Source organism: Epinephelus moara, chromosome 20 (assembly GCF_006386435.1).
Source record: "Epinephelus moara isolate mb chromosome 20, YSFRI_EMoa_1.0, whole genome shotgun sequence".
Lineage (NCBI taxonomy): Eukaryota > Metazoa > Chordata > Actinopteri > Perciformes > Serranidae > Epinephelus > Epinephelus moara.
In genome coordinates this window covers 16,893,802-16,906,353 of record NC_065525.1, presented here as the reverse complement: position 1 = coordinate 16,906,353, position 12,552 = coordinate 16,893,802, and the positions used below count along the sequence as shown (strand labels likewise).

Below are 12,552 nucleotides of genomic sequence, written 5' to 3'. Positions count from 1 at the left end.
TAGATAGATAGATAGATAGATATTGTTTGGGTTTTGTTCTTTCTTTATTATTTATATTTTTAAATAAAAACGGCCAATCTAGGTGTAACAACCTGCACAGGCTTTTAAAACCTGTGGTATGATAAACACAACATATGGTGCTAACAAAACTACAACAACTACGCTATAATTTGGTCACAGGCCAGCATTGAACTCGCTGTGCTTAACAAATACCTGTCAAATGTGTGTAGGCCTATGTGTCATGCTGTCTGTCTTATACCTTATATATATTACTAATATACTTATTGAGTATGCATGTGCTGGACATGACAGAGGTGGTGAGAGAGTGAAAGTCATGTGGTGTGTGAGTGTGTGTGTGTATGTGTACGGTGGGGGGAGTTGGCATAATGTCACACTGAAGGCTCAGCTCACCATTCAGCGGACGACAGAGGCCCCAAGGAAGAGTCACGGTTGGCAGTGGAGTGTGAGACTAGATGCCTCTTCTTCTCCTATGGTTTCCCATTAAAGGTAAGACACTTATATACTACAATTCTACTTATAAATACAGACCAAATGTTGTCCAGACTATCAAATTAAAATACAAATACTGTACGTACATACTGACACATTGATTGAAGCAGTATCAGTGTGAGCAGAGCTGCTGCAGAGAGGGAGACATGCCACAAAGAACTAAGCATTACAAATTAATTTGATACGAGAATTAAAACTTTCTCTTATGTTGTCCTCAACGCTATAATTGCTATCTTGGAGATGAATAGTGCCTATGTGAGAAACCCTTTCATAATACAGTGTTTGATGTAAAATGCTTTCTTTTAGATACCCGTGTGCATCTGCAGATCTGTGCATACAGGAGTCCTTATAGATAACATTACAAAGCCTTGAATGATTAAACAAGTTTTTGGCCTATAACAGTGTGGTGCTTGTAGGTTTTCCAATCATTTTAAGGGGTTTGATGATTAGGAGTTGCTTGTGTATGAATATTCAACATAATGAAATTATGTATATCTTCATTAAAGATTCATTTCATAACTTCCAAGCAGTAGCTTCAGTTTATATGGACACTTCAAGCTTGTCAACAGGATATAGCAGATTATTCAGCGTATTAGTGATGCATTTTCACATACCATCGACAAGTATGTTTGTTGATATGCATATTTTCAGCAGAATGGGTATAAAAAGAAGTTATATATTTTGTTTTGCTCCTCGCTCACACAGCTTGATAACCTCAGCTGTTCAGTACCTGGTCATCTCTTAGGAATTTCCAATGAAGAGCGTTGTCTGTGTCGGACAACACTGCCTCAGTGTCACTGATGTGAAACAGGCATGAAGAATGATAATGCATTCTGTCTGTGCCATCAGATGACTGTGAGACAGCCTCTGCGACAGACAAGATTTCTACATGCCAAAGTCGCACACTTGATTTTTTATGGAAGTAACATACAGTATCACAGTGCTTGTCTGTACAGTATGAGTGTTAATAATGGAATACTGAGCTTTTGACTTAAAGGGACAGTTCACCTTAAAATAAAAAACACATTTTGTTTTCTTTAACCTGTAGTGCTATTTATCAGTCTAAACTGTTTTGGTGTGAGTTGCTGAGTGTTGGAGGTATCAGCTATAGAGATCTTTGCCTTCTTGAATATAATGGGAATAGATGGCACTTGGCATGTGGTGCTCAAAGCCCCCCAAAAATTATAGTCTAGCAGGAGAAACAGGTTCCACTTGCCATTTGTCACTGCTCTGCAGAGGTCCTATCCTACAGAGTGCACAAGTCATCGAGTCTTCTCACACTGAAAATCACAAGCAATGGACAGGACAAGGGTCAGGAACGTGTTAGGCTCCCCAGGCAACGCTTTATCTGCTCACCTGTGGAGTTCATCTGCAGCAGGCATCATCTGGAGTACTAAGACATGCTTTCTTGCTCCTCTGTGAAGACCAATTACCTGGCGCTCTCCCTTAACTCTCAACAGCATTATTCACACCTCATCAGGTACCTGGTCTGATTTGAGGTCTCCTCACCAATCTGAAGCTGACTCATCATGGTGTCATAGACCTCATCCATTTAATAACTATAAGATTAGTGTAAGATAATAAAGTAGCTGCATTTGGCTATTGCAGGAAACAACCGTGAAACTAGCAGAATAGCAGAAGTTATATTGTTAGGAGCCTAAAAGCCTAAATAAGGAGTGGTTGTAGTATGTCAATGACCTTTCCATTTGAGTCCTGGTGTCCAAATTATATGTGCATTTTTTGCCATTAGCATGGACATCAATTCAAGATGGCCGCCAAACGAACCCCATGGGCCATGAGTTGACCTTGGCAACAAGAAAAATCTTAACTAGACACCATCAGGGTCCTAACAAAACAGGCTACCCAAAAAAATGCAATGTGGGTGCATGTGAACCTATTTCTTCAGCTAAACTAATACTTTGGAGAAACTTCACTGCATTGTGTCTTCCCAGAAATCTAACCCGGTTAGTCAAGATAATCCACAGACCTTGTCATGAGCAGTTTCATGTAGAGACTATTTTCTGTCTAGGCTACCAACTACACCCATCAACTGCATCACTGTGCAGAAGAAAGTGTGCATCCACTGCCAGAGCACGCCATTAATGTTTACATCTTACCCTGTCAAGAGCACAAGCCACCATTTCATGAAAAGATGCACGCTTCCTTCTTTGTGGTGATACAGTTGGCAGGTGTCATTCAGCAATAAGAAAATAGTTCCTGCATGAAACTGCTCACAACAAGGTCATGATTTCTGGAAAAAGACATCGCTGTTGAGTTTTTCAAAGGTATTTTTTGGCGTGCAGCACCACAAGCCAAGTGCCATCTAGTTCCATTATATTAAAGAGACAGCCGACGTCTCAACGGCTGATATCTCCAACACTCTGCAACTCACACCAAAATAATCAAGTTTGTATTTTTGATTTTGGAGAACCGTGCCTTTCACTTTTACAGCTATTTATGCTATGGTTTTATTAATCTACCAAGTCCTTATTGCTATTCTTTTTGGTGTTCCTCATTTTCTCTTTCGGCCACCTGTTTGTCACCAGAGTAGGTGCCACTGTTTCTCAGGAGCCAGAGCAGCAGGTATAACATCCTGCCAGCTTTACACCATGTCTGTCCCAGAGTCACAAGATAAGAAACTGCTCCTACGTGGCTCTGAGGGCAGAGGCACCAGCCAGCAGTACGGAACTCACCCATCCTCATCTCAACGCTCCAGAAGTCCACAACATTTTGGCTCTGATGGGAATATTTCACCTGTCAGCACCAGTCTCCGTTATGAGCCACAGGAGTGCACTGAGACAGACTTTCTGCTCCCCAAACATCTCTACGGCAGCTCAAGGTTCAGTGAATCCACCAGAATAAAGGATGCAGGTGGCTCCAGTGCCCCTGCTGAGTCAGTCTGCTGTGTGGTGCTTCAGATCCTGGTGCCATTTCTGCTGGCTGGACTCGGGACTGTCTCTGCTGGGATGCTCCTTGAAGTGGTTCAGGTGAGGAAACAAAGGAGTGGTTTAGTAAGGTCATCATTTCTTGCCTTTTCCAAATGCCTGGAAGCAAAATCAAGGAGACTGTGTATAAAAAAAGCATTCACATTTTGCCAGGAAGTAAAGAACTGAAGAGTTGAAACATGGAAGTTATAAAAGAAACAAAAATTGATTTGACTTTCAAAGTTTGTGTGTTATTTTGAGTGAGCATCAACTTGGCTGAAAACAAAGTGTTTGTTGTGTTGGTGTTGACTGTGGTTCATCTTCTATATTAAGTTTAAAACCTTGTTTTTCTGGCAGAACTGGGACGTGTTTCAGGAAATCACAGAGCTCTTCATCCTGGTCCCTGCAGTATTAGGTATGAAGGGGAACCTGGAGATGACTCTAGCCTCGAGACTCTCGACTGCTGTGAGTGTGTGTGCATGTTGACAACCCCCAACCCCTCAACATTTACACACAAGAATTTAATCCTATCACACATACATTGAAAAAGTGACATCATGTCAGTAAACTACTTATGATATGGACACAATTACAAAGAAATATCATGAGGCATAAGCGAGATGTGTTTAGAGCATTTCAGTATAAAACAACACTTAACACTATGCGGTGAAATGGGCAGAGATAGGCAACAGAGTTGTAGTGAATGTGATTAACATAAGAAATTGTTTGACAGGGTAACTACAACCTCTTTCTCAGAATTATATTATTGCCGTCTTGCATCATGGATTTTGTGTCCTTGTGTGAAACTCCTCACAGACCTGTGAAGACCATAGCAGCAGATAAACTTGCAGTACAATATTCTGCGAGACAAACTGATGCTGACAATAGTCCAACAAAACAAATCATCCTAAATTATGTTTTCCTGGACAAAGACAGATTATAATAATCAAATATTACCATAATTATTGATTGTAGAGCTCAGTTGTTCGCCAAAACTATTAAAAACACACTGATAAGCAATGCTGTTGCACTGGGTGATCGTAGATGGTTTATGTAACAGGCCTACTGGGCACAGAAAAAGGGGCCCAGGGGGGTGCCAAGGGGCCCCTCCCGGCCTTCATCTGCATAATGTAACTCAAGTTAACACATGTCAACCAGAGACTCACAATGGCCTCAAAGAGATGCAAAGGAGCTGCAAAAAGACACAGTAACTACAAAAAGAGGAAATACAACCATAAAGTCTGTGTGTCTTCCTTCCAGGTAATAGAGGTGGGGGGCTTTTTGCATATCTGTGCCCAGGGGCCCATTGTCTCATAATGAGCCCATATAGGTGAGACGTGGACTTCCTGTGGAAATGAAGTGAACTGCGTCACAATATTAAGATTGTAAAAGCACTGTAACTGTTAGTGTGATCACTCTGCTGATAAAAGGCTGAGGCAAACCCAAGTCATCACTGCTGCACTGTTGCATTTTCCAATGGCCATATATCCTAGTGTTGTGATCACTTTATTTCTATATCGTTATTGTGTTGGGTGGGAGATGTGATGATCATGATCTAATCTGTAGCGTTTCATTCACTCACTGTCATTCATCATTATTTCTCCTTCCTCTTTGTCTTTTCACCATTTTCTCCCCTGCATGAGAAACCCTTAAGCCTCTTAAATTTCCTCTGCCCTACTCCAAACAGTTTTTCACCTTAAGAGCTAAGATGCTTTGTGAAAAACTTTTATCTTTATCAGGAATTTAACTGTAAGGGTAAAACCTTAGAAAAGTCACAATTATACTAATTTTGAAGGAACAAGTCTTTGTACAAAGAAGCTTTTTGAATAGGACCCCAGGTGCCTAAAGTATGGATTAATCCGTGGCTGAAAATAGTCCCGACAAATGCACTGTTTACATTTGCTAACAAAAAAAAAAAAAAAAAATACAGTGACGAGCTGCTTCAAGCAACTGTTTAGCCTTTCTTTTTTTACATTTGATTAAAGGTAATTTGTGTCCAGTTTCCAAGATTGCATCTTCAGTAGGAACTAATGAGCCGAGTGGCTTGAGTGCCACAGCCGGGTTAGGGAAGTGCGAAAGTAACAAGAGAGACAAGTTTTTGACAGTAAGAAAATTATATAACATCACCACCTTTAAGATTACTATTTTTCTAGGGTCATAGCTTGGAGCAATACAGTGACAAGCGATTTGATTTGTTAATTTCTCAATTTATGTTGTAATCAATTACTTTTTAGTTTACTTCTCACTGTATGTTTGTATGCTTGTCTAATATAAAATTAATGTATAATTTTTAAGCACTGTGTAAGATGTTTGCCAGTCTATGATCAGTTTTATCAGTTTTTTTGTTGAATGACATACTCTCTGAACAAAAACGGTGCTAAACAGTACACAAATGCAATGCTTTGGCTTGTAATCATAAGGAAACCTGTCTTGGTGCTATGGCGCCCATTTTTTAAAGGTGCTATACAGCGCCTTTGTCAAATGTGGGACCATTGAGGGTGTGATATAGCACTATATTGTTTTAACTTTTTAAGCCTGGGGGCCCTTGAATGATGCCAGATTACCACAGACAAGTTAACAGGTTTCTAAATGATACTTTTACTTCAAATATAAATCATTAATAATCATTACTTTAAAAAAAAATCAGGATCTCGTACTAAATTCTTACTGAGAAACACAATATGTTACCATTACAAACCTGAAATATTTCCATGCACATGTAAAAAGCTTGAGAGTTGCTATAATGTTCTCTGGAAATTCACTGCTTGTAGGCTATTTTAATGCACTATTTTTTATTATTTCCCCAGTAAACTGAACTAAATAAGCTGAAGCACCTGTGGAGACCATTTCAAGAACAATACAGGATCTGTGTTCTGTACTCTTTCTTCAGCTTAGTTTACTTTACTGGGGAAAGAACCAGTAGAGAACTTCTAAAGAACCATAGAGGGGCTTAAAAAGTTCCTTTTGTAACAGCGGTGCTATATTACCTCAATCATAGCCATTTAAGAGGCTCTAGTATTTCTGTTCAGGATGAGATCTTTTGTTGTTCGGGCTGGTGTTCAAAGTTCATCCTTGACTTTGGAATCATCAGCTGACAAAAATCATTCAGTTAAAATCCATTTATTAGCTGTTGTGCAGCTTTCAGTCACATGATCTTCATCAGCAAATTGAGATTGCCCAGTTGTCATGGTGTGCATGTTCAAATGTATTATTGCTAATGAGTTAACACATCTCTGATGTTGACAGGTAAACACAGGAAAATTGGAACCTGCCGATGAAAAGTGGATGTTGATCGCTGGGAACTTGGCGCTTAAGCAGGTGCATTATTTTTGTTTGGGAAAAACAACTTTGTGGCTAATTGTGTATGTCTGTATCTTCCAATTAACCATTTCTTTATCAATACCCATTATTCGGCACAATTTTGTGTGATCTACCATGACTTGCAGATATTTCTATACAACTTGTATTTAACAGCTACAAGCCACAGTGCTCGGCCTGCTGGCCTCTTTGATGGCGACTCTGTTGGGCTGGATGGCAGAGGGAAAGATGCCCTTACAGCACGTAATGCTCCTGTGTTCATCCAGCGTTTCTACCTCCTTCATTGCTTCATTGCTGCAAGGTAACAACACAACCTGCCGTCACCTTTAACCGCTGTTCTCAGACGGGTGCACCACACTCCAGCACACATCATCCTTATATCTGTTTGTACCTGATGACATCCAAGTTTCTCCCTCTCTGCTTCACCCTTGACCTCAGGAGTCGATTAAGCTTAATTATTCATCCTCTATAAATGTTCAGGTGCTGACTCCTGAGTTTCTGTGGAATCCATTATATCCTTGCTCTGTTTTGGGCCAGCTTCACACATCCTATCATTCTTCACTGCTGTACAGTGCTACAAACTGTACCAATTAATACTTCGTTTTTTTAAGCTCCCTCAGAGTTATTCTTTGACCTATTTTCTTGGCAAACACCCCTCAATACCCCCCAAAAAGCACTTTATCAGGAAATTGTGCTCTTGTTTTTTTTCTATGAGCTGCTCTACATGATGAAAATTATTCTAGAAATAGAAGTATGAACAGAAGGACTGCGGCAAGGTGTGTCCAAGCCATTTAAATCAATTCTGCATGGTGTTTACCACTTTTGGCTGCAGAATGTCTTCTGATCAACATGCAATTTGAATTTCAGGCACAAACTGATTTTGACAGGCTCAGTGCCACAGAGGCAGATGTGTGGCTACATGCACAAGACGTACCCCTAGGTCCTAGTTTCCTTCTCTTTTTGCTCCCTTTTTTCTTTATAATTAAAACTTCAGAGCGATTTTACTGAAATTAAGAGTTCGGGGCCATTCTAGCTCCATTCATGTTGAAATTAAACATGGTTATCAGCTCTTTCTGACAGCATAAATACCTTCAGGACTGATCACAGGTCACTTTACAGATTAAGAGCTTAACCTTGTTTTTAACCTCTGCAGGTATTATCATGGTGGGAGTGATCATTGGGTCCAAGAGGTTCGGAATCAACCCTGACAATGTGGCCACACCCATGGCTGCCAGCTTTGGGGATCTCATCACTCTTGCCTTGCTGGCCTGCTTCAGTTACTGGTTCTACTCCCTCATAGGTAAAGAGAGACAAGGACAACAAGACACTCTGGTAGGCACATTCGAATCTGAATAACACACACGAGAACCATGGATCGATTGCTGAACGAGTCTACCAGGCACAGGCACAGGTGCCCCACTGGCCATCACCTGCAAAATGTCACTCAAATTAAGATGTATCGAACAGGAAGAGACATAAAAAGATCACAAAGAGATGCCAAGGAACTGCAAAAAGACACAGAATCAACCACAAGGATACACAGAATGACTATAAAGTGGCAAAAGATGACCAAAAAATGCACAAAATTACCTCAGTAAGAAACAACATTACATAAAATTAAGCCAAACAGCTACAAAAAGACACAAAATGACCAAAAATAGCCCAGAAATGACCGTAAAGAGACACAAAACAGGCAAAAAAGAACACAAAACTACCTCAAAGAGAAACAAAATGACCTAAAACAGAGCCTAATGACTACAAAAAGATACAGAACAACCACAAAGAGACACAAACCCACTAAAAGGTGAACATGCACGACCACCACAAAGTCTATAGGAGAGGTGGTGGGACTCTTTGACCACAACAGTGTGAACAGCAGGGCTTGTAATTTCAAATTTCAGCCAACAGATGGTACTCATGGTGCTATAACTAACACATTCATGAAGATCAGAAACCTCACACAGGTTCAGACTGATTCCAGGTTGAAAATAAAGATATATATTATGACCTTTTCTCTTGACAGATCTGTATCCCTACGTGTTGTACCTGGTGGATATGTTATTTGTGTGCCTGATTCCTGTCTGGATATTCATCTCCCTCAAACATCCAGCCAGTCGCATCCTGCTCCGCACAGGCTGGGAACCAATTATCACAGCGATGGTCATCAGCAGGTACTCACCTCAGTCTCTAAACTGACTTCTTCAAAAGCATGCGCATGTATTCACACTGCTTGAACTCTGTACATTTAAATGTGGCATGTTTATAAATTTAGTAAATTTAATGTTTTTCCTTGGCATTAAAAGGTCCAGTCCCCCAGTCATCTCCATCCCATCACTGTTTGTCAAAATACAGATTTTTACAATGGCGATTTATGTCTTGTTTTTTTGTTTATTAGTATTGGAGGAGTTATTCTGGACAAAGCTGTGACAGATCCAAACCTGGCAGGAATCATAGTTTATGCTCCAGTTATAAATGGTGAGTTGTCCTCTTATGAAAGTGAATTTATTGGCTACTTCTTTTTGCAAAGATGATAATAATAATAATAATAATAATAAACTTTATTTATAGAGCACCTTTCATGCATGAATGCAGCCCAAAGTGCTTGAACAAAGCAATATCAGAAACAACAAAACAACAACACTTAAAAACAACACATCAATTTAAACAACATCAACAAAACAAAACAATAACAGTGATAAAAAATGAAATAAAATCAACCCGTATTAAAAGCCAAATTAAAAAGATAGGTTTTCAATTTCTTTTTAAAAATAGCTAAGGAGTCTGTCATTCTCAGATCTAAAGGGAGAGTGTTCCATAGTTTAGGGCCATAAAAACAAAAAGCAGCTTCACCGGTTCTCTTGTGGGACACCTTGGGAACAACTAAAAGACAGGCAGTGGAGGATCTGAGAGTTCTTGTTGGGGCACAAGAAGAAAGGCAATTGCTGATATAAGATGGTGCTAAATTATTTAAGGCCTTATAAGTAAGTAACAGAACTTTAAAATCAGTCCTAAAAGAAACAGGCAACCAGTGCAATGATGCAAGCTGAGGACTAATGTGATCTTTTTTTTTTGTATTTGTTAAAATCCTGGCTGCAGCGTTCTGACTAACTTGTAGTTTCTTCAGTGACTTTCTAGGGAGACCAGTTAAAAGGGAATTGCAGTAGTCCAAACGGCTAGTGATAAAAGCATGTACAAGTATTTCAGCATCATCCTGAGTTAAAAAAGGTCTAATTTTGGCAATGTTTCTAAGGTGAAAAAATTATGTTTTTGCAATTCTGTTAAAATGGCGACTAAAATTAAGATCAGAGTCTAAAATCACTCCTAGGCTTGTAACATGTGATTTAATCTGCTGGGACAGACTGCCAAACTTTGACTTAAGTTTCTGCCTTTCTTCTAGTGGACCAACAAGTAAAATCTCTGTTTTCTGCTCGTTTAGCTTTAAGAAAAATTTGTTCATCCAGATGTTAATATCTGTAAGAAAGGAAAAAAGACTGTTTAACGCACTAGGGTCTCCTGATGAAACAGAGATATATAATTGCACATCATCTGCATAACAATGATAATGTACATTATGAAGACTAATTATTTTACCTAGAGGGAGCATATATAAAGAAAAGAGGATCGGACCAAGGATGCTCCCCTGAGGTACACCATACTCAACATCAAATGTCTGTGATACAGAATCAAGATGAAGATCTAAGAAAAACATTTCAATTAACAGTCATGGATAAAACTTTAAGCTACATCTCGCCTCAGAGTACTTAACCATTTTTCCATTGCGACATACACTCCCTGTTGTCACCGCACTCCCCATGTAGTGTAAGAATAAGCTTTAACTGCATAGAGTGATTGAAATAATAAATCAGTAGATATACACTGGCATAAGGTGATTAAGTTTGAAAATGCCTGTTGAAGTTAATATCCCTGCTTACGCATTGTTTTTATGTAATCATGTATTGTACTCACACACACTCTGTCCTATGTTGCATAAAGACACGTGGAACTAAAGTAAGGAGTGCCTAGAGCTACCAGTGTTAATGTATAACCAGTGTTTCTGAGTTAATGTGCACTCAGTGTTACTGTATAGCCAGTGCCAGCGTTTCAGCCATCTGTAGGGGCCTCTCAGCTATTTTTATAGCCCTGGACTTGGACACCAATATGTCTCACATCCAGATGGCGTGGAAAGAATACACCAATAGGATTGGACTCAACCAAAAGGGAAAAACGTGCCACCAATGTGTTCGGGCTTAAGTGGGCAGGATTAAGGGAAAAAAGGTGGAGAATCAGCAGAATCTTCACCAGCATAAAAGAAAGCGCACAGAGAGTGAAACTTCAGTCCTGCTCTGGAGATTGACTCATTGAGTTGTATGTGTTGTTGCCTGTGAACACATTAAACTCGGTTGCACCTGATTCTAAGTGTCTCCAGTGGTTTTCTCAACATTAGCTAGTTGATTCTAAGATACTTATTTGAGTAGAAGGCGAGTCCAACCAAATAGTTGAAGATAAGGTCGGGAGCCATCAGGCCCAGCTCCAGGCACCGAATTCTGCTTCATCACCCACCACCATGGGACTCTCCACTGGATCCACAGAAATGTCACCTCTCCTCCATTTCGAGATACTTCTTACTCTGTAGGGCCCTAAAATACCTTTAGCTGACTTCACCAAGATAAACTGAACAAATACTTTGACTTTTCTGTTTAAAGTTGCAATTGAAAACACAGCAAAATCTGTAGTGGACAGCCTGTCGATTGTGTGTACATATGTGTACGCTCTGTATCTGTGTCAAAATGACCTGTAGTAGAATTTACAAAGAATGAACATTTAAAAATGACTACTGCTACTACTACTAAAAACCTTTATGTAAAATTTAAAGACGTTTGTCTGTTTATGGGATGCTCATCAGATGTCTGTGCCCCAGGTAACTGGTTCCCAGCTGGGGGTCCTGACCCCCACTAGGGGCCCCTAAAGGCTCACAGGGGGTTACGAGGCCTTTATGACTTTAAGTGGTGTAAGAAGATAAGAGATAAGATGAGATAAGATAAGATAATCCTGTATTCATCCCACTGCGGAGAAATTTGCAACATTACAGCAACAAAGAGATAGTTCAAACAGGAAGCATCAGTAAAAAAGTAAAACACAAAGCAATATATAAATGTGTAAAGCAACTTAACTGTATAAAAACAACAGTATGAAAACACAAAACAATATAGTAAGGAAGCTTAAAAAAGAAGCAGAATATAATAAAAAGACAGACTGAATGACTGATTTTACATTATTATCTATACATTATTATAGATATTGCACAGTTTAACAATAATGATAATGCACCTGAGTGACTGATTGTAAGCAGTAAAAAAAATAAAAGCAAGATATACTACTACTACTAATAATAATAATAATTATTATTATTATAATAACAATAATAATAATAACTAGTCCATACCCATTGCGTGCACAGTTGCCCATGTACAGTTTCACATGGTGTGTGTTTGGGATACACAGTTGCCCATGTACAGTTTCACATGGTGTGTGTTTGGGATATAGGTCATAGGAAATTGCAGATGAAATAGTCAACTGAACCCATTAAGAAGAGCAATGTATTCAGACAGAGTTTTTGTGAATGTGAAAGTACAATTGCTTTATTGAAAGTACAGTAGTACCATTGCAAATAGTGGGATAGTTAGTGGGCTAAAACTATACATTAGTAGTTGAGGTAGCACGTTGAAAGGCAGATAGTTAAAGTGTTTATATGTTGTATTGACTTAAAAGTGGGGCGCACTGGTAGTTCACATGGGAAAGG

General features: G+C 39.3%; 1 protein-coding gene across 1 annotated transcript in view; it reads left to right on the top strand.

Moving 5' to 3' along the window:
* Window positions 1-392: 392 nt before the first annotated feature.
* Window positions 393-12,552, top strand: part of slc41a2a (solute carrier family 41 member 2a) — a 15,067-nt gene continuing 2,907 nt past the window's right edge. The window contains exons 1-8 of the mRNA XM_050073264.1: window positions 393-507; window positions 3,057-3,497; window positions 3,792-3,899; window positions 6,681-6,752; window positions 6,909-7,053; window positions 7,906-8,052; window positions 8,776-8,923; window positions 9,148-9,227. Of these exons, the coding sequence (XP_049929221.1) occupies window positions 3,120-3,497; window positions 3,792-3,899; window positions 6,681-6,752; window positions 6,909-7,053; window positions 7,906-8,052; window positions 8,776-8,923; window positions 9,148-9,227 (1,078 nt within the window). The 5' untranslated portion in view covers window positions 393-507; window positions 3,057-3,119. The remainder of the gene's footprint in view (window positions 508-3,056; window positions 3,498-3,791; window positions 3,900-6,680; window positions 6,753-6,908; window positions 7,054-7,905; window positions 8,053-8,775; window positions 8,924-9,147; window positions 9,228-12,552) is intronic.